The 27,927-nt window shown below is 45.2% G+C and overlaps 1 protein-coding gene and 1 long non-coding RNA gene across 4 annotated transcripts in view; one reads left to right on the forward strand and one right to left on the reverse strand.

Moving 5' to 3' along the window:
• Positions 1 to 101: 101 nt before the first annotated feature.
• On the reverse strand, positions 102 to 27,863 carry LOC142657635 (uncharacterized). The gene is made up of 3 exons (XR_012849958.1): positions 27,453 to 27,863; positions 8,712 to 8,884; positions 102 to 227 (listed from the first exon to the last, which is right to left on the reverse strand). It is a non-coding gene; the product is annotated as an uncharacterized LOC142657635 (long non-coding RNA).
• ST6GALNAC3 (ST6 N-acetylgalactosaminide alpha-2,6-sialyltransferase 3) overlaps positions 18,781 to 27,927 on the forward strand; it is a 183,093-nt gene continuing 173,946 nt past the window's right edge. For all 3 annotated transcript variants that reach the window (XM_075832852.1, XM_075832854.1, XM_075832853.1), the window contains exon 1: positions 18,781 to 19,052. In XM_075832852.1, coding sequence (XP_075688967.1) covers positions 19,035 to 19,052 — 18 coding nt within the window. In that variant the 5' untranslated portion in view covers positions 18,781 to 19,034. The remainder of the gene's footprint in view (positions 19,053 to 27,927) is intronic.

Consider the following 27,927-nt stretch of genomic DNA (forward strand, 5'->3'; position numbering starts at 1 on the left):
CGGACCTGCCACCATAATGTGACTCACTTAAATAGTGCAAGATAGTATATAGACAGATCCGCTTTAGGGTAAACTGATCAAAGAAAAAGAAAACTTACCCTTGATCCTATAAGGTGTTCACAGACGGCATAGCAGATGCCAATTCCTTCCTCCGCACTCGTGCCTCTTCCCAGTTCATCAATTATTATCAAGGATTTTTCATTTGCATTCTATATGATGTATGTAATCTGTAAAAAATTGATAGGTCATCAGTTGTCAGAAGCGGGAAAACCCCTTTAAGCGTGTGATCATACCCAAATACATAACTTTCTAAAACTAAAATGCTCAGATTGATATGTGACAGCGACACCATGTGGTCAGTGCAGAAATTGCATCATACTAAATGATCTGTTTTCACAGCTCAGTTTAAACCTTTTTGCAGCATCTATTACTTTTTGCAGGAACTGGTTTATAACACTGAGGCCAGGAACACACACGCAGGTTTAACCCCTTAACGCTCCAGGACATACTATTATGTCATGGTAAGTGCATCGTTCGCGCTCCATGACATAATAGTATGTCATGGAGTAAACACGGCGCCGTTCGCGAGGGGCGCGTGCATGAGCTGTGATAGCTGCTGTTTCCGACAGCAGACTATCACTGCTCAATGTGCCGGGACCGATCGCGGTGGTCCCCGCAGATTTAACCCCTCAGAAGCCGCGTTCAATAGCGATCGCGGCTTCTTAGGGGTTAATCCGCCATCGCCGGCCTGCTACACGATAGCGGCCGGCGATGGTGACTATGGCAACCGGACACCAAAAAATGGCGTCCGGCTATGTCATAGACGGAAGCCTAGTGGGTCCTGACAGAGTCAGGACCCACTATGCTTGCTGTCAGTGAGTAGCTGACAGTTCTAATACACTGCACTACGCATGTAGTGCAGTGTATTAGAATAGCGATCAGGACCTCCTGCCCTCAAGTCCCCTAATGGGACAAAGTAAAAAAGTTAAAAAAAAGTTAAAAAAAGTTGTGTAAAAATAAGAAAATAAAAGTTTTAAAAGTAATAAAAGTAAAAATCCCCCTTTTTCCCTTGTCAGTCTTTATTATTAAAATAAATAAATAAATAAATAAACAAATAAACTATACATAATTGGTATCGCCGCGTCCGTAACGGCCTGAACTACAAAATTATTTCGTTATTTATCCCGCGCGGTGAACGCCGTAAAAAAAATAAATAATAAACCGCACCACAATCACAATTGTTTGGTCACTTCACCTCCCAAAAAATGGAATAAAAAGAGATCAAAAAGTCGCATGTACCGAAAAATGGTACTGATCGAAACTACAGTTCGTTACGCAAAAAATAAGTCCTCGCACGGCTTTTTTGAAGGAAAAATAAAAACGTTCTGGCTCTTAGAATAAGGGAACACAAAAAGTGAATGATTGTTTACAAAACGTATTTTATTGTGCAAACGCCATAAGACATAAAAAAACTATAAACATATGGTATCGCCGTAATCATATCGCCCCGCAGAATGAAGTGAATGTGTCATTTATAGCGCACGGTGAACGCTGTGAAAAAAATAGAACAAAAAAACAATAGTAGAATTGCGTTTTTTTAGTCACCGCGCCACATAAAAATAGAATAAAGACTGATCAAAAAGTCGCATGCACCCCAAGAAAACTGCAATGGATTCCTCAAGGTCTCTAGTTTCCAAATTGGGGTCACTTTTGGGGGTTTTCCACTGTTTTGGCACCACAAGACCTCTTCAAACAGGACATGGTGCCTAATAAAAAAGAGGGCTCAAAATCCACTAGGTGCTCCTTTGCTTCGGAGGCCGGTGCTTCAGTCCATTACCGGCCCGAGGGCCACGTGTGGGATATTTCTCTAAACTGCAGAATCTGGGCAATACGTATTAAGTTGCGTTTCTCTGATAAATCCTTTTGTGTTATAAAAAAAATGGTATAAAGAGGATTTTCTGACAAAAAAAAAAAAAGTAAATGTCACCTCTACTTTGCTCTAAATTTCTGTGAAACACCTAAAGGGTTCATAAACTTTCTACATGCTGTTGTGAATACTTTGAGGGGTCTAGTTTCTAAAATGGGGTGTTTTATAGGGGTTTCTAATATATGGGCCCCTCAAAGCAACTTCAGAACTGAACTGGAACCTAAAAAAATAAATAAATGAGGCAATACTTCGCTTCTCACATTATACTGATAATGAGTCGTGCCCACCCCGAGATGACCCCATTTTGACCGTTTGTATAAACGGAGACCCCTATTAGACCGTTTCAGTGCCCGGTTTTCCCAAGCATACACCCCCGAGAAGTGTATTTCTATTGATGAGTCCCTGGTACATTTTAAAGCGAGTGTTCAATTCCGCCAGTACCTGCTGGGTAAGAGGGCAAGGTATGGCGTGAAGATGTATAAGCTGTGAGAGTGCATCAGGATATACCTACAGGTTTAGGATATATGAAGGAAAGGCCACCCCCAAACCAGACTGCATCCTGGACTACAATAGGTACATGGGAGGGAAGAACTTGTCAAATCAAGTCCTGAAGCCCTACAGCGCCATGCGGTGTGGTATAAGAAGCTGGCCGGGCACATCATACAGATGGCTTTGTACAATGCGTACGTGCTACGTCGATGTGCAGGCCAGAGGGGAACTTTCCTGGAATTTCAAGATCTAATCTTTAGGGACCAGGAAGGGGGGGCACCCAGTACTTCTGGAAGCGAGGCCACACGCATCGTACCAGGGCAACACTTTCCAAGAGAAGTTCCCCAAACCGGTGGAAAGGGAAAGAGTCAAAAGAGGTGCAGAGTCTGCTATAAGAGGGGGATAAGGAAGAACACAATATACCAATGTGACACGTGTCCCGAAAAACCAGGGCTCTGTATAAAAGATTGTTTTAAAATGTATCATACATCCCTTGATTTTTAATTTACCGTGATGCACTCCGCACAGCTTACCCCCCTCATCTTTCCCTTCTGAGCCCTGCTGTGTGCCCAGGCAGCTGATAACAGCCACATGTAGGGTATTGTCGTACCCAGGAGAACCCACATTACAATTTAAGGGGTGTATATCTCCGGTGGCGCATGCTGGGCACACTATATTGGACACTGAAATGGCATATACATATATAAAATTGCAAATCTCACTCTGCACCATCTGCTGCGCATTATCTTTTACACAGTACCTGTGGGGTCAAAATGCTCACTACACCTCTAGATGAATGTCTTAAGAGGTGTAGTTTTTAAAATGGGGTCACTTCTCGGGGGTTTCAACTCTACTGGTACCTCAGGGGCTTCTGCATACATGACTTAGCACCAGAAAAGCTCCAGTAGGCCAAATGGTGGTCCTTTCCTTCTGAGCCCTCCCATGGGCCCAAACGGCAGTTTATCACCACAAATGGGGTATTGCCGCACTAAGGACAAATTGGGCAACAAAATGGGGTATGTTGTTCCTTGTGAAAATAAGAAATTTTGATCAAAAATGACATCTTATTGGAAAAAATATCATTTTTTTCATTTCACAGCCCAATTCAAATAGGTGCTGTAAAAAAACTGTGCGGTCAAAATGATAACAAAAACCATAAATGAATTCCTTGAGGGGTGTAGTTTCCAAAATGGGGTCACTTCTGGTGGGTTTCCATTGCTTTGATACCTCTGGGGCTCTGCAAATGCGACATGGCACCCGAAAACCAATCCAGCAAAATCTGGACTCCAACAAACACATAGCGCTCCTTTCCTTCTGAGGCCTCCCATGGCCCCAAACGGCAGTTTATCACCACAAATGGGGTATTGCCGCACTAAGGACAAATTGGGCAACAAAATGGGGTATGTTGTTCCCTGTGAAAATAAGAAATTTTGATCAAAAATTACATCTTATTGGAAAAAATATCTTTTTTTTCATTTCACAGCCCAATTCAAATAGGTGCTGTGAAAAAACTGTGCGGTCAAAATGATAACAAAAACCATAAATGAATTCCTTGAGGGGTGTAATTTCCAAAATGGGGTCACTTCTGGTGGGTTTCCATTGTTTTGATACCTCAACACCTCTTCAAACCTGGCATGCTGCCTAAAATATATTCTAATAAAAAAGAGGCCTTAAAATGCACTAGGTGCTTCTTTGCTTCTAGGGCTTGTGTTTTAGTCCACGAGCGCAGTAGGGCCACATGTGGGACATTTATAAAAACTGCAGAATTTGGACAATACATATTTAGTAGTATTTCTCTGGTAAAACCTTCTGTGTTACAGAAAAAAAATTAATAAATTTGAAATTCAGCAGAAAAAATGAAATTTGCAAATTTTATTTCCACTTTGCTTTAATTCCTGTGAAATGCCTGAAGGGTTAAAAAACTTTCTATATGCTGTTTTGAATACTTTGAGGGGTCTAGTTTTTAAAATGGGGTGTTTTATGGGGGTTTCTAATACATAGGCCCCTCAAATCCACTTCAGAACTGAACCGGTACCTTCAAAAAAAGGCATTTGAAATTTTCTTAAGAATATGAGAAATTGCTGTTTATGTTCTAAGCCTTGCAACGTCCAAGAAAAATAAAATAATGTTCAAAAAACGATGCCAATCTTAAGTAGACATATGGGAAATGTGAACTAGTAACTATTTTGGGTGGTATAACCGTCTGTTTTTCAAGCAGATGCATTTAAATTCTGAAAAATGCTATTTTTTGTAAATTTTCTCTAAATTTTGCAATTTTTCACAAATAAAGACTGAATATATCGACCAAATTTTACCACGAACATGAAGCCCAAAGTGTCACGAGAAAACAATCTCAGAATCGCTTGGATAGGTTTAAGCATTCCGACGTTATTACCACATAAAGTGAAATATGTCAGATTTGAAAAATGGGCTCTGAGCCTTAAGGCCCAAACTAGGCTGCGTCCTTAAGGGGTTAATGCAGTTTTCGGTTCAGCTTTTTGAGTCAAAGCCAGAAGTCAGCCTGAAAGGAAAGGTATCAAGAAACCACTGACGCTTCTCCTTTCTTTCGTGTCCATTTCTGTGTTTGGCTAAAAAAAAAAAAAAACTGCATCAAAACTGTGTGTGTGATTCCGGCCTAAATTTTTCTTTTTTTTTTTTTCTTTTAATAAAAAATGTGTATCAGTGTGTTTGGTGCAACTTTCTATATACTTATTATTCAAAATTATTTTTACATTTTGAGACAGCTACTTTGTATCCTGACACGCAGGATCGAGCTGTTAGGCTATGTTCACACACTTAACAAAAAATGGCTGAAAATACATATCTGTTTTCAAGGGAAAACAGCTCCTGATTTTCTGCCGTTTTTTAAGCAACTAGCGTTTTTGGAGAAGTTTTTCTAATGAGTCAATGAAAAACGGCTCCAAAAACAGCTCAAAAAGTGACATGCACTTCTTTTTACGAGGCGATTTTTTGGGCAGATGTTTGGAGGCGTTCTGCTTCCGATTTTTCAGCCGTTTTTGGGGTCGTTTATGGCCCGAAAAACGGCCGAAAATAGGCCGTGTGACCATACCCTTACCGATCAGTTATGAACTTAGATGTGATCGGTAACGGACCTGCTGATGCTGAACCCGTCAGTCCCGCGGACCTGATGGATTCAGGTCTCAGTGCAAGATACAGCTGCTCTGTATACAGGATACAAAGCAGCTGACTCTCAAAAAGTAAAAATAATTTTCAATATATGTATTTTTGCATATAGAAAAAAGAAAAACTATTTCAACGTTTAAAAAAAATAAAAATAACTAAAAAATGTCTCCTGAAAGAATTGCGGACCTCCAGAAGTCTGGTACATCCTTGGGAGCAATTTCCAAACGCCTGAAGGCCCCACGTTCATCTGTTCAAACTGTAATATACAAGTTTACAGGGGTTGTCTGACGAAAATGAAAAAATATTTTTTATTTTTATTTTCTGAGATGAATAAACTTTGTAATATACTTTCTTTTCCAAACCTGCATGGATCACAGGTTTCCAGTTTCCGTCACATGGACCGTAAAGTTGAGAGCGACCGTTCTTGTGGTGACGCGCCGACACAGGCTCCAGGAGGGAAGGAGCTCACTGTTTGATGAAGAGGATGAAGGGGCTGGCTGCCTGGCTCAATTCATCAGCTAAGCCAGGCCTCTTCTCAGTCTCTGAATCATCCGTGACGGAATTCATCCGCATCAACGATACACAGAGAGGAGGGAGGAGCTCCTTCCCCCCGGAGCCTGTTCCGGCGCGTCACCACAAGAACGACCGAACCGAACTGTCAGGTCCACACGACAGGAACTGAAAACCTGCGATCCGTGCGGGTATGAAAAATAAACTATATTAGAAAGTTTCTTCAATTCAGAAAAGAAAAATAATAAATTGTTTTTATTTTCGTCAGACAACCCCTTTAAACACCGTGGGACCGCGCAGCCATCATGCCATTCAGGGAGGAGACGCGTTCTGTCTCCGAGAGATGAATGTATTTTGGTGCAAAAAATCAATCCAAGAACAACAACAAACGACCTTGTGAAGATGCCGGAGGAAACAGGTAGAAAAGTCTTTATATCAGGAGTAAAACGTGTCTTATTTCAACATGACCTGACGGCCGCTCACAAGGAAGAAGGCGCTGCTCTAAAACCGCCATAAAAAAATCCAAGTTATAGATTACCCCTGCACATGGGGACAAAGATCTGACTTTATGGAGAAATGTCCTCCGGTCTGAAGAAACCAAAATAGAAAAATGGAACGGTTTGCCATAAAGAAACACCGTCCCAGCCGTGAAGCGCGGCGGTGGCAGCGTCATGTTGTGCCGGTGCTTTGTTGCAGGAGGGACTGGTGCAATTCCAAAAATAGATGGCATTATGAGGCCAAATGCACAAGATGCGTATCCCATGCGGATTTGCCGCATGTATTTTGAGGCGTAACACGGCACCAGCAAAGTAAATGAGTTACTAAGAAATCTCATCTACACAATGCAGATTAATATCTGCAGCAGGTTAATTTATCTTGCATTTGCAATTTCGAATTCTATCTGACTAGTTTTAAAAAAGTCGCACCAGAATCCGCAGCATAAAACCGCACCTATTTCTGCACCAAACGATAAAAAACGCACCTAAAAACTGATAAAATGCCTGCGTTAACCTGCGGTTTTGATGCAGATTTTCTGCACCAAATTTGGCAGTGTGTGCATGTAGTCAAAGGAAGGAAAATGATGTGGAGATCGTGAAGCAACATTTCAAGACTTCAGCCAGGGAGTTAACCCCTTATAGTGTTTTTATGGCGTCGTTCAGGGGACGTCTTCTGATGCGCCACCTTGTCACAGCAACGCTTCAAAAGAAGATTGCAGCACTATGCCCGGTAAAATCCCGGTGCCCAGTCGCTAACAGCCTTGGGCACCAGGATAATTAAAGTTGGTCTCCCTTCATTTAACCCCAGGTCGGCCGTAAGCATCTGCCTATTAGCTATGGCTGTAGCACTGACAGACAATAATGCGCGTGGTTCGCAATGCATTTACATCATTTGGTATCCAGGGACGTTCAACTTTGATATGGGTATTGGTTATTGGCTCGAATGCTACACCATGTGACTTGGTTGCCTGGACGCGATTGCAGGGAAATGCGCAGTCGATGGCTGAGAACGCAACGCAGCAGTTCGAGTTTTTAATATGGCTGGTCTAAATATTTGATGTTTCAGGTAGCGGCTTCTTTTCCTCGCCTCATATTTATTATTCACTAATTATTAATGTTTTATACATATTTGCAGAAGTTTTAATAATATTGTATAAATATAACTCGGACACGTCCTATATTCATCTATGTATTGTGTCATTTGGATAATAGATTTTGTATCACTTTTTATGATGTATAACACTGATGTCATATTTATTACACTTGATTTGTTTTTGATTGCATTATATATCTGGTTGGCATTTTCTATATCACATTGCTTGAGAATGGCCCTGTGCGGAAACGTCGCTTTTACCTGGATGAATAAACCACATTTTTAATTTGATGCCCTGGAGTGGTTTAAGGATATGTTCACACAGGGCGGATACGCTGCGTAAAAGCACACAAAGTGTGCTGCAGTTTTTTGGACAGAATGTCTGCTGCGGAAATCCTGTACAAATTTGTTTTTTAAATGGATACTTACCATGGCGACACATCCCTCTGACGTTCTGCAGCCTTGGGGTGACGTTTCATCCAATGTGACCACTGCAGGCTTTGATTGGCTGCAGCGGTCACATGGGATGAAACGTCATCCCAGGAGGCCGGCGCCTGGATGAAGAAACACAAGACTCTGGGTAAGTATAAGATTTTTTTTTCTGAATTGCATTTTTTGCGGTGGAATCGCTGCTTTTCCACCACAAAAAATGCAACATCGGCTTTTTGTTGGGGACTTTACCTACCCATTGAATTCAAATGGGAAAAACCTGCAACAAATAAGAAGCGTTTACGCAAATACAATTGACATGCTGCGGATTAAAACAACGGCAATTTCTGAGCGTGTTTTCCGCTTATTATTTACGCAGTGTATGGAGGAGGTATGTTTAAATCTCATCCACTTTGCTGCTACTGTATTATGTTTGAAGATTTTCCGCAACGGAATCCTTTGCGGAAAATCTGCAGTATTTAGGCTACGTCTGAACTTACTCTAAATGTATTTCATGTATTGAGGACCCCTGATCAAGGTCGCTGGCACCCCCCCCCCCCCCACAACCTTTATTTGTGGTGCTGCTTTCTTCAAGGAGATATAGAATATAATGTACATATACCATTGTCAGCAAAACTATTCCTGTATACTCTTGGGGACATGCTTGCAGTTCTTTGAGACGCCTTGACTCGAGAGTTTTGCTGGTTGGCTCCAATAACTGAGCAAAATAAGCCACACATTTTGCTCCAGAATCTGTGGACCAGATGTAGAACATAGCGCCCCTCGACCACGTCCCTGGAAACATATAAGAGTAGCATGAGGAACATACAGTACAATTCCTTTACTTTGCAACCTTAATGTCCAGAAATCCTTCTAATTTGGAGTGCAACATTAGTGGAAAATGACAGGATAGTCCAGCGCGCACTTGTCCTTGTAAATTTCTCCAGTGGTGTAAGACCCAGTTTACACTTCGCTTTTTCTTTATGTTCAGTGAATCTGAACGTAAAGCTTTGATTTGTGCAACATTATGCCATACATTTGCATGCCAGGTCAGTTGGAGCCTATGGATGTGTTTGGTCTATGCGACAGGAATGTGAACATTGCTGCAGTCCTGGCATGGAGACCTGGGGGCCCACATATTCATCATCAGAGAGAGGACAACCCCTTATTTTACTTCTAACAGATTTAATTTTAAAGGGTATTCCCATCTTAGACATTTATACATACCTCCCAACTTTCAAGTATCACAAAGAGGGACAACCGATGTGGCGCGTGTAATTTTCTTTCTTTTAAGCCACATACTCCCATAGTGCCTCCCATACAGTATAATGCCCCCATAGCTGCCACCATACAGTATAATGCCCCCATAGCTGCCACCATACAGTATAATGCCCCCATAGCTGCCACCATACAGTATAATGCCCCCATAGCTGCCCCCACACAGTATAATGCCCCCATAGCTGCCACCATACAGTATAATGCCCCCATAGCTGCCACCATACAGTATAATGCTCCCATAGCTGCCACCATACAGTATAATGCCCCCATAGCTGCCTCCATACAGTATAATGCCCCCATAGCTGCCCCCCACACAGTATAATGCCCCCATAGCTGCCTCCATACAGTATAATGCCCCCATAGCTGCCCCCACACAGTATAATGCTCCCATAGCTGCCACCATACAGTATAATGCCCCCATAGCTGCCTCCATACAGTATAATGCCCCCATAGCTGCCCCCACACAGTATAATGCCCCCATAGCTGCCACCATACAGTATAATGCCCCCATAGCTGCCACCATACAGTATAATGCCCCCATAGCTGCCCCCACACAGTATAATGTCCCCATAGCTGCCACCATACAGTATAATGCCCCCATAGCTGCCACCATACAGTATAATGCCCCCATAGCTGCCACCATACAGTATAATGCCCCAATAGCTGCCACCATACAGTATAATGCCCCCATAGCTGCCCCCATAGCTGCCACCATACAGTATAATGCCCCCATAGCTGCCACCATACAGTATAATGCCCCCATAGCTGCCACCATACAGTATAATGCCCCCATAGCTGCCACCATACAGTATAATGCCCCCATAGCTGCCCCCACACAGTATAATTCCCCCATAGCTGCCACCATACAGTATAATGCCCCCATAGCTGCCACCATACAGTATAATGCCCCCATAGCTGCCCCCACACAGTATAATGTCCCCATAGCTGCCACCATACAGTATAATGCCCCCATAGCTGCCACCATACAGTATAATGCCCCCATAGCTGCCACCATACAGTATAATGCCCCAATAGCTGCCACCATACAGTATAATGCCCCCATAGCTGCCCCCATAGCTGCCACCATACAGTATAATGCCCCCATAGCTGCCACCATACAGTATAATGCCCCCATAGCTACCACCATACAGTATAATGCCCCATAGCTGCCACCATACAGTATAATGCCCCCATAGCTGCCACCATACAGTATAATGCCCCCATAGCTGATACCATACAGTATAATGCCCCCATAGCTGCCACCATACAGTATAATGCCCCCATAGCTGCCACCATACAGTATAATGCCCCCATAGCTGATACCATACAGTATAATGCCCCCATAGCTGCCACCATACAGTATAATGCCCCCATAGCTGCACCCATACAGTATAATGCCCCCATAGCTGCCACCAATGCCTAAATAAATTCCCCCATACAGCATAATGCCCCATAGCTGCCCCCATGCAGCAAAATGTCCCCACAGCTGCCCCATACAGTATAATTCCCACACACAGATGCCCCATACAGAATAATGCCCCCATAGCTGCCCCATACAGTATTATGCCACATAGCTGCCTTCATACAACTTAATACCCCCATACAGCATAATGCCCCCATAGCTGCCCTTATACAGTATAATGCCCCAAAGCTGCCACTAGTGCCAGTACCCTTGTAGATAGTGCCACAGTGCCCATGTAGATAGTGCCAGGGATTCCGCTCCTAGAGGGAAGCCCTGATGTCACTGTCCATATATTTTTCAGACATTTATATACCAAAAATGTCTGAAAATGTCCCATCTCTCGGACCTGCACCTATCTCCAAAACAAGGTCACGTGGATATGTCATAAATGTCTAAGATGGGAATATAAGACATTTTTAAAAACCTAAGTAGAAACTGCATGTGGGTAAAATAACAAACTCACATTCTCACTGTCATAGCTGGGTGACCAACCCTGTGGATTTTGCAATGGCCGTCATATTGGTCGTCATTATCTTAACAATCCAAAAATGTCTACTTATTGGTGATTTTATTATTATTTTTAGGGAACGGCTCATTAAGTGGAAAGGGATCAGAGATGAATTAGCATTTTAGGGAGGATAGTTGTCACTGTGGATCCTGCTGCCTGTCCTTGCTTTTCCCAAGGATAATGATAATCTGCAGGTTACGAGACTGTAAGGGTAAATTCACACGTGGCTTAAGTATTGCGGATTTTCTGCAACGTATTTAGTTGTGGAAAATCTTTAGCAAAATTCAGTAGCAGCAGAGTGGATGACATTTGAACAGATCTCATCCACACGCTGCGTAAATGATGAGCGTAAAAAAAACGCTTAGATATTGACCTGCGGTGCGTTTCTTTTTAATCCGCGGCGTGTCAATTGTATTTGCGTAAATGCTGCTTATTTGTTGCGGGTTTTCCCCATTGAATTGAATAACGAGGTGAAACCCGCAACAAATAGCAGAAAAAAAAAAGTCTTACCCAGTGATTGACTGCAGCGGTCACATGGGATTCAACGTCATCCCAGGGCTGCAGGGCGTCACGTCATTGGCGGAATGCGTCGTCATGGTAAGTGTCCCATATTTTTTTGGGGGGTAATTTTCCGCACAATTTGGTGCGTTTTTTTTTCCGGAATTCCCTGTGGCGACCATTGCGTATACGCTGCGTAATTTTACGCAGCGTATCCGCCCTGTGTGATTATATATAATTCCGTTTTCACTTTCAAAGTCAAGAAAGGATGAAAAGAGCTGAATATAGGTCAGAAGAAGACGCCGTGATATCGTCTACAACATCTTAGGTGCTCTTCTCCAGAAATTGATTGTTCATTATTAAACAAAGACTCGTTGTCTGCGCTCGGCGCTTTCTCGGAGCGGTGAGGGTGAAGTAGAACGGAGAGATCAGGCGGGCGCACCGAGGTCTAGTTACTGGTGGAACAATGACCGCGGATGAATGTTAATCGAGCTTTGTCCTTCCAGTTTCACAGCTTTCAGGTCCACCGCCTATGCCCTTGGCTACAGCAACTCATTAAAAACTCGTCAGAGGTGAATTAACACAAGCCGCCATTACCATGAATGCCGCAGATTACAGTATTAGCATTTCAAACTGTAACGTTCAAGCGGAAGTCGGGCTCTGGGAGCATATGGCGCCAAAAAATGAAGAGCGAGAAAAAAACCTCAATGTGCTCGTTGCTCAGTCCATTAACGATGTGATCGCACGCGGCATCATTAAAACTTTGACAGGCGTACAATAAGTCATCTCAACCACAGAGTGACAATATGTTGCGCCTCTTTAGCATTCAGCCGGCGGACCGCGTGCAGTGTAATCAGGCTTTTATTTCATAGACTTTGAAACGTCTTTCATGGTAGCGAGAGCAGAATTATTGGAGAATACGTGTCATTGTGTGATGTTAGAAAGGGCTGGGACCTTGCAGAGATTTGGGAATTTTATACTATATGGCCACTAGGTGTCGCTGTATTACTGGTATTCCACCAGGTCTCACATATTGTGAGTTGTGTAGTCTCTTCCTCCACAATCTTAGTCGCCTTTTTTTTTTTTTTTTTTTTTAAAACCTCAAGTTTTTAACTACAATGGTTCATGCATTTTTATAATGTTTTTTTTGGCGTTGTTTTGCAAATAGTGGGTTTTACTACCTGCGTTTTTTTACTGCTATTTTTTACATTGCAAATCCTGAAATGCAAATATTCCTCTTTGCAACACGTTTTATTCTGAAAATTGGAAATTGACACATGCGATTTTTTTTTTTGAAGAATAAAAAAAAAATGATGGAGGTCTAAAGGAGAAAAACTACACTAACTGATGGAAAAGACGTCAAACCAACCCTTGCTGCGATTTTGAAAAAAAAAAAAACGGCACTGAGCCAAAACACGTAAGACAAAAAAAAAAAAAAACACCAGAAAAAAAAAAACAATGTTTCTGCGTTCCATATTTCAACTTTGACTTACAAGTAACATGTGGCCACTAAAGACACGGCAAAAACGCCACAAAAAGCTGATACAGTTCACCTGCACTGATATAAGGGGGCAGATGTAGCAGTCACACCGGGGCCGTGATGTTTGAGGGGACCTTTTAGAGGACCTGTCAGTAGGTCATATAAGTTGATCTGGTTTACTGACCTGAATAGCGCTGTCTCCCTGATTCCAGTGCTGTTTTTCTTTTTTTTCCTCGACCGGGGGGGGGGGGGGTCCACGTTCCGGAGATATGACCCACTGTTGTGTTGGCTCCCTATATGCTAACTTGCTGTAGTTAGCCAACGGGGTGGAGCTAGCTTCCCTGCCTCTGATGCTGACCAATCAGTGTGAGGCAGCTTGAGTGTAGTTCACGCCCTGTTGGATAACTACAGATAATGGAGCAGACACAACAGTGGGCCATAGCTCTGGTACGGGGTCCAGAAAAACAGCACTGGAATCAGGGAGACAGCGCTATTCAGATCAGTAAACCAGTTCAACTTATACGACCCAGTGACAGGTACTCTTTAAAGCTCCTCTGCCACACAAGAAGACACCAGTATTAGGCTCTGTTCACACACCTGTCAGAGCCTCCATTGGCAGTTCCATAAAATTTAATAAGAACGGCGCAGCATGCTGCCGCTTACCTTAAACGTACCCATAGTCTCCTATTTACCTTATGGAGGCCACAAGAGTGTCCCTCTGACCTCTGTAGGGCCGGTATACATTGGGGATACTTTTTTTTTCTGCATGACATAGCACAACAGACAGCTCTATTCCATACAGAGGCATCCAGTATAAAAGATATACCGCTCCCTTGTATGACAGATCAGACTGTATGATTATACAATGACATCTGTCGGAAGTATACGTCAGGGGTTTCTGTTGGAAATCCTTGCGATGGAAACCTTCGAGGGACATTACAAAACGCATAAGCAACGCTGCCACCTGCTGATGGAGAGATCTGGCGGAACAGATCTAAGAGGAGAGGAGAAGGTGGGCTGTGGTATACACTTATGGGGGGCATGTGTCTGCACTGTATATGGGGGCATGTGGCTGGCATTTATAGGAGTCGTTTCTGCATAGTATATGAAGGTCATGTTCCTGCGCTGTATATGGGGGACATGTGTCTGCGCTGTATACGGGGGCATGTGTCTTAACTGTATATGGGGGACATGTGTCTGCGCTGCATATGGGGGCATGTGTCTGCTATTTATAGGAGTCGTGTCTGGTATTTATAGGAGTCGTGTCTGCACTGTATATGGGGGACATGTGTCTGGTATTTATAGGAGACGTGTCTGCACTGTATATGGGGGACATGTGTCTGCGCTGTATATGGGAGACGTGTCTGCGCTGTATATGTGGGCTTGTGTCTCGTATTTATAGGAGTCGTGTCTACACAGTACATGGGGGTCTTGTGTTTGCACTGTATATTGGGGACATGTGTCTGCGCTGTATATTGGGGACATGTGTCTGCGCTGTATATTGAGGACATGTGTCTGCGCTGTATATTGGGGACATGTGTCTGTACTGTATATTGAGGACATGTGTCTGCGCTGTATATTGAGGACATGTGTCTGCGCTGTATATTGGGGACATGTGTCTGCGCTGTATATTGGGGACATGTGTCTGTGCTGTATATTGAGGACATGTGTCTGCGCTGTATATTGAGGACATGTGTCTGCGCTGTATATTGGGGACATGTGTCTGCGCTGTATATTGAGGACATGTGTCTGCGCTGTATATTGGGGACATGTGTCTGCGCTGTATATGGGGGGCATGTGTCTGCGCTGTATATTGGGGGCATGTGTCTGCGCTGTATATTGGGGACATGTGTCTGTGCTGTATATGGGGGGCATGTGTCTGTGCTGTATATTGGGGACGTGTCTGTGCTGTATATGGGGGGCATGTGTCTGCGCTGTATATTGGGGACATGTGTCTGTGCTGTATATTGGGGACATGTGTCTGTGCTGTATATTGGGGGCATGTGTCTGTGCTGTATATTGGGGACATGTGTCTGTGCTGTATATTGGGGACATGTGTCTGTGCTGTATATGGGGGGCATGTGTCTGCACTGTATATTGGGGACATGTGTCTGTGCTGTATATGGGGGGCATGTGTCTGTGCTGTATATTGGGGGCATGTGTCTGCGCTGTATATTGGGGGCATGTGTCTGTGCTGTATATGGGGGGCATGTGTCTGTGCTGTATATTGGGGACATGTGTCTGTGCTGTATATGGGGGGCATGTGTCTGTGCTGTATATTGGGGGCATGTGTCTGCGCTGTATATTGGGGGCATATGTCTGTGCTGTATATGGGGGACATGTGTCTGCGCTGTATATGGGGGACATGTGTCTGCGCTGTATATTGGGGGCATGTGTCTGCGCTGTATATTGGGGGCATGTGTCTGTGCTGTATATGGGGGGCATGTGTCTGTGCTGTATATTGGGGACATGTGTCTGTGCTGTATATTGGGGGCATGTGTCTGTGCTGTATATTGGGGGCATGTGTCTGTGCTGTATATTGGGGGCATGTGTCTGCGCTGTATATTGGGGGGCATGTGTCTGCGCTGTATATTGGTGGCATGTGTCTGTGCTGTATATTGGGGACATGTGTCTGTGCTGTATATTGGGGACATGTGTCTGCGCTGTATATTGGGGACATGTGTCTGCGCTGTATATTGGGGACATGTGTCTGTGCTGTATATTGAGGACATGTGTCTGCGCTGTATATTGAGGACATGTGTCTGCGCTGTATATTGGGGACATGTGTCTGCGCTGTATATTGAGGACATGTGTCTGCGCTGTATATTGGGGGCATGTGTCTGCGCTGTATATTGGGGACATGTGTCTGTGCTGTATATTGGGGGCATGTGTCTGCGCTGTATATGGGGGGCATGTGTCTGCGCTGTATATTGTGGACATGTGTCTGTGCTGTATATTGGGGGCATGTGTCTGTGCTGTATATGGGGGGCATGTGTCTGTGCTGTATATTGGGGACATGTGTCTGCGCTGTATATTGGGGACATGTGTCTGTGCTGTATATTGGGGGCATGTGTCTGCGCTGTATATTGGGGACATGTGTCTGTGCTGTATATTGGGGACATGTGTCTGTGCTGTATATTGGTGGCATGTGTCTGCGCTGTATATTGGGGACATGTGTCTGTGCTGTATATTGGGGGCATGTGTCTGCGCTGTATATTGGGGACATGTGTCTGTGCTGTATATTGGGGGCATGTGTCTGCTCTGTATATTGGGGACATGTGTCTGCGCTGTATATTGGGGACATGTGTCTGTGCTGTATATTGGGGGCATGTGTCTGCGCTGTATATTGAGGACATGTGTCTGCGCTGTATATTGGGGACATGTGTCTGCGCTGTATATTGGGGACATGTGTCTGCGCTGTATATTGGGGACATGTGTCTGCGCTGTATATTGGGGACATGTGTCTGTGCTGTATATTGGGGACATGTGTCTGTGCTGTATATTGGGGACATGTGTCTGTGCTGTATATTGGGGACATGTGTCTGTGCTGTATATTGGGGACATGTGTCTGTGCTGTATATTGGGGGCATGTGTCTGTGCTGTATATTGGGGACATGTGTCTGTGCTGTATATTGGGGACATGTGTCTGTGCTGTATATTGGGGGCATGTGTCTGTGCTGTATATTGGGGGCATGTGTCTGCGCTGTATATTGGGGTCATGTGTCTGTGCTGTATATTGGGGGCATGTGTCTGCGCTGTATATTGGGGGCATGTGTCTGCGCTGTATATTGGGGGCATGTGTCTGCGCTGTATATTGGGGACATGTGTCTGTGCTGTATATTGGGGGCATGTGTCTGTGCTGTATATTGTGGGCATGTGTCTGCGCTGTATATTGGGGGCATGTGTCTGCGCTGTATATTGGGGGGCATGTGTCTGCGCTGTATATTGGGGGCATGTGTCTGCGCTGTATATTGGGGGCATGTGTCTGTGCTGTATATGGGGGGCATGTGTCTGTGCTGTATATTGGGGACATGTGTCTGTGCTGTATATTGGGGGCATGTGTCTGTGCTGTATATTGGGGGCATGTGTCTGTGCTGTATATTGGGGGCATGTGTCTGCGCTGTATATTGGGGGGCATGTGTCTGCGCTGTATATTGGGGGCATGTGTCTGCGCTGTATATTGGGGACATGTGTCTGTGCTGTATATTGGGGACATGTGTCTGCGCTGTATATTGGGGGCATGTGTCTGCGCTGTATATTGGGGACATGTGTCTGCGCTGTATATTGGGGGCATGTGTCTGCGCTGTATATTGGGGACATGTGTCTGCGCTGTATATTGGGGGCATGTGTCTGCGCTGTATATTGGGGACATGTGGCTGGCACTTATAGTACGATAAGTAAAGCAAACCAGTTTTTCTTAAAGACCATGGTGGGAATTTATTACGACCGGCGTTTCATATACTTTCATATAACGTCCGTGCACCAGAATGTGAAAGCAACACCAGATACAAGATGGCGTGCGTTTTCGCTATAATTTGTCGGGCTGCTGATGGCCCCTCCCCTTTATGCTATGCCCTGCCCACTTTTTTAAAGTGAAGGAGAAGGAGGAAAATGGCAAAAAGTCACAAATTATTGCACAAATATGTCATGCACCATAATTGCATCTTTTTAGGCCATAATAATGGTCGCTGGGTATTCTCAAGGGGGTATATACTGGGCACTGGAGGGGGTATATACTAGAAACTGGAGGGGGTATATACTGGGCACTAAAGGGGTATATACTGGTCACACTGGAGGGGGTATATAAGGACACTGGGTACATTGGAGTGGTATACACTGGGCACTGGAGGTAGTTTACACTGGGTGGGTATATACTAGGGTCTGGGCACTGGAGGGGGTATGTACTGAGCACTTGGTGGTATATACTGGGTACACTGGGGGGTATATACTGGGCACTGGAGGGGGTTTATACTGGGCAATGTGTTCACTGGAGGGGGCATATACTGGGCACTGGAAGAGGTATATACTGGGCACTGGAGGGGGTTTATAACTGAGCACTAGGTACACTGGGAGTATATACTGGGCACTGAAAGGGGTATATACTGGTCACTGGAGGAGGTTTATACTGAGCACTGGGTACACTTGGGGGTATATACTTGGCACTGGAGGGGGTTTATACTGGGTACACTGGGGTATATACTGGGCACTGGGGGTATATATTGGGTACACTGGAGGGGTATATACCGGGCACTGGAGGGGGTATGTATTGGGTAGACTTCAGGGGTATATACCGGGCACTGGAGGGGTATGTACTGGGTACACTGGGGGGTATATATTGGGCACTGGAGGAGATTTCTACTGAGCACTGGGTACACTGGGGGTATATACTGGGTACACATACTGGGTACACTGGGGGTATATACTGGGCACTGGAGGGTATGTACATTGTAGCTGAGATACACGGGGTACTTGTGGTCTCTTGTATCCTGGCTGCGGCCCCCGGGAGAAGATGATGCTGCGACCCCCCAGCCTGAGCCCCATGTGACCGGGGGAGGCGCCGCGCTGGCTCGGGGCCACTGGCTCTCACTGCGGGGAGGGAGGTGGTGCTGCAGCCGGGAAGCAGGAGCTCGGTACCCGGGCACGCATGGCCGCTGCTGGGGCTGCGCTAGAAGAAGCGACCGCCTGATCCTGCGGGGAGGATTACCGGGAAGGCGAGGACATGGCCGGCATCCTCAAGGTAAACGTCCGGCTTTGTTAGAGGACGCGGGGATACGGGGGGACTGCTGAGATCACAGCCCGGCCGTGTCATGCGGGATGCTGGGTGATGAAGGGCAGGAGGGACGGAGGCAGAAAATGCCAGGGACGAGTGTGAGCTGAGTGCACTAGAGGTGAGTGAGCTGAGTGTACTAGAGGTGAGTGTGAACTGAGTGTACTAGAGGTGAGTGTACTAGAGGTGAGTGTACTAGAGGTGAGTGTGAGCTGAGTGTACTAGAGGTGAGTGTACTAGAGGTGAGTGTGAACTGAGTGTACTAGATGTGAGTGAGCTGAGTGTACTAGAGGTGAGTGTGAACTGAGTGTACTAGAGGTGAGTGTACTAGAGGTGAGTGTGAGCTGCGTGTACTAGAGGTGAGTGTACTAGAGGTGAGTACTAGAGGTGAGTGTGAACTGAGTGTACTAGAGGTGAGAGTACTAGAGGTGAGTGTGAACTGAGTGTACTAGAGGTGAGTGTGAGCTGCGTGTACTAGAGGTGAGTGTACTAGAGGTGAGTGTGAGCTGCGTGTACTAGAGGTGAGTGTACTAGAGGTGAGTGTGAGCTGCGTGTACTAGAGGTGAGTGAACTGAGTGTACTAGAGGTGAGTGTACTAGAGGTGAGTGAACTGAGTGTACTAGAGGTGAGTGTGAACTGACTGTACTAGAGGTGAGTGTGAACTGAGTGTACTAGAGGTGAGTGTGAACTGAGTGTACTAGAGGTGAGTGTGAACTGAGTGTACTAGAGGTGAGTGTGAACTGAGTGCACTAGAGGTGAGTGTGAACTGAGTGCACTAGAGGTGAGTGAGCTGAGTGTACTAGAGGTGAGTGTGAACTGAGTGTACTAGAGGTGAGTGTGAGCTGAGTGTACTAGAGGTGAGTGTGAGCTGAGTGTACTAGAGGTGAGTGTGAACTGAGTGTACTAGAGGTGAGTGTGAACTGAATGTACTAGAGGTGAGTGAGCTGAGTGTACTAGAGGTCAGTGTGAACTGAGTGTACTAGAGGTGAGTGAGCTGCGTGTACTAGAGGTGAGTGTACTAGAGGTGAGTGTGAGCTGCGTGTACTAGAGGTGAGTGTGAACTGAGTGTACTAGAGGTGAGTGTGAACTGAGTGTACTAGAGGTGAGTGTACTAGAGGTGAGTGTGAACTGAGTGTACTAGAGGTGAGTGAGCTGAGTGTACTAGAGGTGAGTGTGAACTGAGTGTACTAGAGGTGAGTGAGCAGAGTGTACTAGAGGTGAGTGAGCAGAGTGTACTAGAGGTGAGTGTGAACTGAGTACTAGAGGTGAGTGTGAGCTGCGTGTACTAGAGGTGAGTGTACTAGAGGTGAGTGTGAGCTGCGTGTACTAGAGGTGAGTGTGAACTGAGTGTACTAGAGGTGAGTGTGAGCTGCGTGTACTAGAGGTGAGTGCAGTAGCGGTGAGGTGAGTGTGAGCTGATTGTACTAGAGGTGAGTGTGAGCTGAGTGCACTAGAGTAGTGTGAGCTTAGTGTACTAGAGATGAGTGTGAGCTGAGTGCACTAGAGTTGAGCGTGAGCTTAGTGTACTAGAGGTGTGTGTGAGGTGAGTGTGAGCTTAGTGCACTAGAGGTGAGTGGGAGCTGAGTGTACTAGAGATGAGTATGCTAGAGGTGAGTGTGAGTTTAGTGCACTAGAGGTGAGGGTGAGCTGAGATCACTAGAGGTGAGTGTGAGCTGAGTGGACTATAGGTGAGTGTGAGCTGAGTGTACTTTAGGTGAGAGAGCTCTGTACTAGAGGTGAGTGAAATGGGAGGTGAGTGTGAGCTGAGTGTACTAGAAGTAGGTGTGAGCTGAGTATTCTAGAGGCGAGTGTGAGCAGAGTATACTAGAGGTGATTGCAGTAGCGGTGAGTGTGAGATGAGAGGTGAGTGTGAGCTGATTGTACTAGAGGTGAGTGTGAGCTTAGTGCACTAGAAGTGAGTGTGAGCTGAGTGTACAGAATGTGAATTGAGTGTAAGCTGGGAGGTGAGTGTTGGCTCACTATATGAGAGAGGAATGTGAGCCTAGAGAATGAGAGTTGAGGGTGAGCTAATTATGTGAGATCTGAGAGTGAGCTTAGTGTATTAGAAGTGAGTGTGAGCTCAGTGTATGACTGCTGAGTGTTAGTGTGAGAAGTGAGTGTGTATTCAGAGCATGAGAGGTAAGTGTGAACTCAGGTATTGTGTATCAGAGGTGATTGTGAGATTAGTGTATGAATATGTGACATAAAATAGTGATCATAGGAGGGGAAGGGCACAGATTTTTATTTTAAGTCTTGCCCCCAGTGGGCAGAGGACCTTTCTGGTGAGAAAGGGTTGCGTAAAGTGGACAACCCCTTTAAGTGTTGTGTGCCTTTAAGGTTCCAGGGCTGAGTGTAGAAGCTGCGCAGTATACTGGATATAAATAGGACTGTCTTGGAGATAAGCCGCTTTTCTGTGCTATGTCAGTGCAGACCTTTTGGTTTCTTCTTGTGATGGTAGGAAAAGTTAAAGATTATGTCAAGTGATCACAAGAAATTAACAATCTGGATCATCTTTTTTATAGAACTCTGCATTGTGCTGTTCCTCTGTCATTCCTCCTGGAAATGTATAAATAAATTGATAACTGGGTGCTACCGTTCTTCTTGCCAAAAAAGTTGTGTCTCGGCACAGTTTTACACTGATTGGACAGTGCCACAATATGTAAGAACACCCAAGTTTCAAAGGGAATGGAAACACGCAGTTGTCAATTTATTCATACATTACCAGGAGGAATAACAGGGTAACGGCACAATTCAGAGTTTATACTATAACAGACATGACAGGAGAGGTGACAGGTCATCTTCAAGGGATTTTCTGGCTTCAATAAATGAAGCTTATTGATTGTACATTAAAACTCCTTTAATCCATCATCAATGGGACCTGATAATCAGATATTTTGGATTATGGGACGGTCCTCATTAACCTCATTTGGAAAAAAAGCTGCTAAACATTCATTCTTTATACACTGTTCAATAGGAAACATTTCCAAATCTTCATTTTATCGTTTCTTTAGATGGGATTATGTCATGTGCGTAACTTTTATAACACAATAAACATTTTTTGTTTTTCGTATCATTTTTCCGATGATATAATTGGTGCGTTTTTCTGCTGCAGTTCACATCCCCGTATGAGCCCGGCCTAGGACTTTATAAACACGTTGACCCTCTGCTCCGCTCCGCTCATACTACTCATCTGTTTACTGTCACTTTCTGGTTTTTCTCCCACTGATAATTCTAAAATATTAATGAGCATAAACACATAAACTGAAAATGTAGTAGCTCCAGGGATCAAACCTAATCTCTTACAGACGGCATCAAAATGAGCAAAACATCAACAAATATTATGTAGCAGTAGTGTGGGAATCACTGTTTTAAAGGGCCACTAGACTTAAAGGGGGTTTCCTGCAATGTACATAGATGTCCTGTCCCTAGAGAATGCGGCTGAGCTGCAGTACCAGGCAAAGCCACATGTACGGAGGAGCCGCCGTGCCTGTGATAACCTTGAAATGGCCGGGACCTTCAAGAGACACCACGGCTGTCCGAGCACTGAGACTCCCACCAGTCGCTAAAACGAAGCTGCAGAAGTGCCCATGTGAGTGCTGTGCCGCTTTGTTTCTGATCTGTTTTCTTCGGAAAGCTGAGCGAGCGGTGTATGGGCTCAAAATAAAGTCTATGAGTCCAGACACCGATCCGAAGAAAGTCGATCGGAAACGAGCACTTCTGCCACTAGTGATCGGTGGGGGTCTCAGCACACGGACCCCCACCTATCAAAACTTCTGACATGTTAAAAGTTTTTAAAAGTTTAGTTACCCTTTAATGTATTAGGCCGGGTTCCCACTGGTCGGATACGCTGCGTAAGACTACGCAGCGTATCCGAACTGGAACCTGCAGCACATCGTCCTAAAAACCACATATTGTGGCGCAGCTTCTCGGTCGTAATTTCCACTGCGGAAAGCAGCGGTAGAAAAAACAAACAAAAAACTGTTCATACTTACCCCGGTTGTTGTCATGGTGACGTGTCCCTCCTTGGAAGTCCGGTCTGGCCTCCCTAGATGAACCTGCAACCCTTGTGACCGCTGCAGCCTGTGATTGGCTGCAGCGATCACATGGGATGAAACGACATCCCAGAAGGCCTGACTGGAGGAAGAAGCAGGGAGTTCTGGGTAAGTATAAACTTTTTGGTTTTTTTCTGAGATGCGATTTTTGCGGCGGAATTGCTGCGATTCTGCCGCAAAAGTAGCAAAACACATGGCTATTTGTTGCAGATTTTGCATCTCCATTGAATTCAATGGTGAAAACCTGCAACAAAAAAATCAACCCGGCCGAAGGCTGATCTGCAATACCTTGCAGAGTCCATGGACAAGTGTGGTGCTGCGTCTAGAAAAAGAGCAGAAAAGTTTTTTTTAAAATTCTAGGCCAAGAATGTTTTTCCTTATAAAACCCCTTTCTGACATTCCAGGTACATAGGCTTGCCAGAGGTTCGGACAGCACTAGGTGGTGGTGGGTGCACGAGTAGGGACCCAATCCGACAACATTACCAAAAGAAGTACTCGGCACACCAAATTGGAGTGAAATGCTTAAATCTGTTTTTATTTTTGCCAATGTGCATGTGCGACGTTTCGGTCAAGTAATGACCTTCATCAAGCACTTACTGCAAGTAGTGGCTCTGTATTGGGATATCGGCGTGTAGGTAAAGAGGCAAGTAGAGCGTTCTACATGTGGCCAGCCGCTATACCTACATTCCGATATCCCAATACAGAGAGGAATTGCTAAATATTTTCCGTCCGGAACTGCGGACGGAAAATACGCAGCAGAATACAGTAGCAGCAAAGTGGGGGAGATTTAACAAATCTCATCCACACGCTGCGAAAAAATTCCAACCAGAAATTGACCTGCGGTGCGTAATTTTCATACCGCAGCACGTCCGTTCCTGCTGCGGAAAGTGGACAGAATTGCTGCGTTTTTCAGAGATGTCGCCATCCCCCAACACTTAGGGCGGGTTCACACATGGCGGAATTGCACTTAAATTCCGCTGCGGACACTCCGCAGCGTTAATCCGCAGCGGAGCCGTTTCTACATTGACTTTCACTTTAATTTAGCAGTGTTCGTTTACACGATGCGTACAATTCCGCTGCGGAGCATAGGCTGCGGAGCGGAATTTGGTGTCCGCAGCATGCTCTGTCTGTTGCGGAGCAGTGGCGGACTCATGGCGGAATTTCTCCATTGACTTCAATGGAGATTCAAAGTTCCGCAATGAAGTCCGCAGCTGTCATGCACATGTCATGTGTGCTGCGGATGCGTCTTGCTTTTTTTACTTGACATTTCTTCATTCTGGCTGGACCTATGTATTTCTAGGTCTACAGCCAGACTGAGGAAGTCAATGGGGCTCCCGTAATGACGGGAGCGTTGCTAGGAGACGTCTGTAAATAGTCACTGTCCAGGGTGCTGAAAGAGTTAAGCGATCGGCAGTAACTGTTTCTGCACCCGGGACAGTGACTACCGATCCCAATATACATGTATCTGTAAAAAAAAATGAAGTTCGTACTTACCGAGAACTCCCTGTTTCTGTCTCCAGTCCGGCCTCCCAGGATGACGTTTCAGTGTAAGTGACGGCTGCAGCCAATCACAGGCCAAGCACAGGCTGCAGCGGTCACATGGACTGCCGCGTCATCCAGGGAGGTCGGGCTGGATGCCGAAGGAGGGACGCGTCATAAAGACAACGGCCGGTAAGTATGAATTTCTTTTACTTTCACTAGGGAAAGTGCTGTCCCTTCTCTCTATCCTGCACTGATAGGGAGAAGGGAAGCACTTTTCCCGCAGTCCGCAGCAGCTAGTCCGCATCAATTTTCTGCACATTTTGTGCAGATCCGCAGCCGTAATCCGCAACCCGGATTAGGTGCGGCATTGATGCGGACAGTTGCGGAGGAATTCCGCCATGTGTGGTCATGCCCTAAGAAAAACGCCGCAAAATCTGCACCATTTTCTGCCGTAAAAAACACAGGAAATGGTGCGTTTTTTCCGCTGCGGAATGTCTGCTACTTTCAATGAAATTGATGCAGAAATTTTCGTTATTCCGTTACGTGTGGACGATTCCTTAGGCTGGATTCACACGCAGCGTTTTGCTGTGTTTTTTTGTGGCGTTATTAACAATGTATTTTATTGCGTTTTTTAGTGCGGCCCCATGTTACGTTAGAGTCATAGTGAAATATAAAATACACTACACTCAACTGCGTTTTGGTTTGTGGCGTTTTTGAGGTCATTTTGTGGTCAGTGGTGTTTTTTTTCCAAACGCAGCACGCTCTGGGGATGGCGTTTTTCAGGTGTTTTCCCATAGGCTTCTCTATAGGGCTTCAAATACGGCAGAAAAAAGCATGTACAGAATGACACCTAATGAAGAACGGCCACCAAAAACTTTTTAGAAGCGTTTGTTTATGTCGTTTAAATTGGCAGAAAAATCTGTGTGTGAAGGCGGCCTAAAGTCCAGCTGCTAATATCATACACCCCCATGTGGATATGAGGCCGGGTTCCCATGGGATGGATAAGCTGCGCAAAAATCACACAGCGTGTCCGACCTGGAACCAGCAGGACATTCCGTACGAAAAAGTTCTGGGTAAGTATGATTTATTTTTTTTCTTCCGGCGTTGTGATTTTTGTGGCGTAAACTCTGTAACTACGCCGGAAAAGCCGCTTTTCTGTTGCGGGTTTTGCATCCCCATTGAATTCAATAGGTGAAAACGCAAAACTTAAAATTAACAAAAACGCAGCATAAATTCACATGGCACCGCAGGTCAAGTTATTAACGTTTACGCTGCATTTTCCCTCCACAGCCTGGGCATTTTCTAAATCTCATCCACTTGCGAAATACTGTGAGATAAAGTAGTGATCATGGCGGCAGGGAATTTTCTGGGCTTCTTGTTAGTCTTCTCATTGAAGATCTGTCTGACATGGCTGATAACAGCTGGCAATAGATTACATTTACCTTCATTGCAAAAAGAGATGAGACCAAAGGTTTAGGGTCCATTCCTGGGCCTCTGTGCTCTGATTGGTTGCTATTGGCAGCAAGGTGCCATATTGCCTTTGGATGGTATACTCCTTTAGGCTTTTTCTAATACTGGAAACTCTCTTTTAAGGGGAGCGTCACATGGTCAGGATCCGTACGTCCAGCGACGGCGGCAGCGGCACGAGATTCTACATATTACCGATGCGTTTCCTGACAGACGGATGGTTCCTATCAGTGCAGATATGTGACTACACGACTGGAGGGTGTCCTGTGTAACCACATTATATGTCTGTGCTCCAGATGTACGCAGCTGCCGGGAACAGCATGGGGCTACACAAATCGGAGTTAACCCCTCGCTCACCGCCACTGAGGGGCTGCTGCAGATTTAAAGGGCAGCATGTTCTGGTCATTCAATGTTGCCTCGTAGACATAGGGATATATTATGCTGTTAGTTTGAGTTTGGCTATGTTCACACGCTTAAAAACGGCTGTAAATAGGCCGTGTGAGCATACCCTTATTGGACCTGCGGTCAAGCCGTTACTTGCAAACATATTACGGGCACATTTTGGGTAAGGGTATGTTCACACGGCTTATTTTTAGCTGTAAACGCCCCGAAAAACGGCTGAAAATACAGGGGCTGAACGCCTCCAAACATCTGCCCATTGATTTCAATGGGAAAAACGGTGTTCCGTTCCTACGGGGCGTTTTTTACGCCGTTTTTCCCATTGAAATCAATGGGCAGATGTTTGGGGGCATTCAGCCTCCGACTTTTTAGCCTTTTTTCGTGGCGTTTACGGCTGACAATAGGCCGTGTGAACATACCCTAAAAAACGGCTGAAAATCAAAGGCTGTTTTCCCTTGTAATCTGCTCCGTATTTTACAGCTGTTTTTAGTCCAGCGTGTGAACATCCCCTCAGTCTAGAATATGGCTGGTCTACACCCTTCTTTATATAGCCCCTGTGCAGTGATTGTGGGTGGCGGATGGTTGAGCGGCGGGCTTGGTAAAGCATGGGCTAAAAGGCAACTTTTTGAACGCAAAAAATTTGTACAACTAAAATTGTATACGGCAACTTTCCTTGTTATGCTGTGCATTGAAGCCTCTGAATGTAGACAATAACGTTTTTAATCACTGACAGCAAGCAGAGATCTTAAAATGGCATTTGGACATTTTTATACAGTATTGGCAAATATTTTTCCAGGCTATCAGTCCTGTTTTGGGAGGGCTGACAGTCAACTTGGTAACTTGATGACATCACATTATTCCATAAATTCCAAAATATTAAAAATAAATAAATAATTATATTTCGGGCTAAAAACGACAATACCATTTTCCTCTATATTTTCTGCTGCGTCTGGGATATATAAGGAAATACCTTCATTTGCTCCTTTTCAGTCATCTGCACCGGACATTTTTCCATGATTATCGTCTTGCAGACAGGAAACTGGTAGCGTGGAATTTAGTGCAGCTACAGAGGTGACGCATCAGATGTCCGTCTTTCTCGGCTGTGTGCAACATCTGTTTCTGGTGCACAGATCGTTTCTTCCTTCACTACCAGGAGAGTTGCTCCTGGAAAATATCTGCAGGCAAGACGCCTCAGCTGCTTTCTCAAAGCTCAAATTCCTATTTTCTGACAAGTACAAGATGGTTGAGATCCGGCGCAGTGACCCCTAACGATCGCTAAAAGGGAGATGCCGTGATGTTCTATAGAGCTCCCTGTCCCCTTGGCTACGCTGAGGAGCGACGCTGTCGGCCCTTGACTGTATCGACCCAACAGTGAGGAAGTGTAAAAGTCAAGCATTTGCCCATAGCAACCAATCAGATTGCTTCTTTCATTTTCAAAAAGGCCT

The sequence above is a fragment of the Rhinoderma darwinii genome, chromosome 7, assembly GCF_050947455.1.
Source record: "Rhinoderma darwinii isolate aRhiDar2 chromosome 7, aRhiDar2.hap1, whole genome shotgun sequence".
In the NCBI taxonomy this organism is placed as follows: Eukaryota; Metazoa; Chordata; class Amphibia; order Anura; family Rhinodermatidae; genus Rhinoderma; species Rhinoderma darwinii.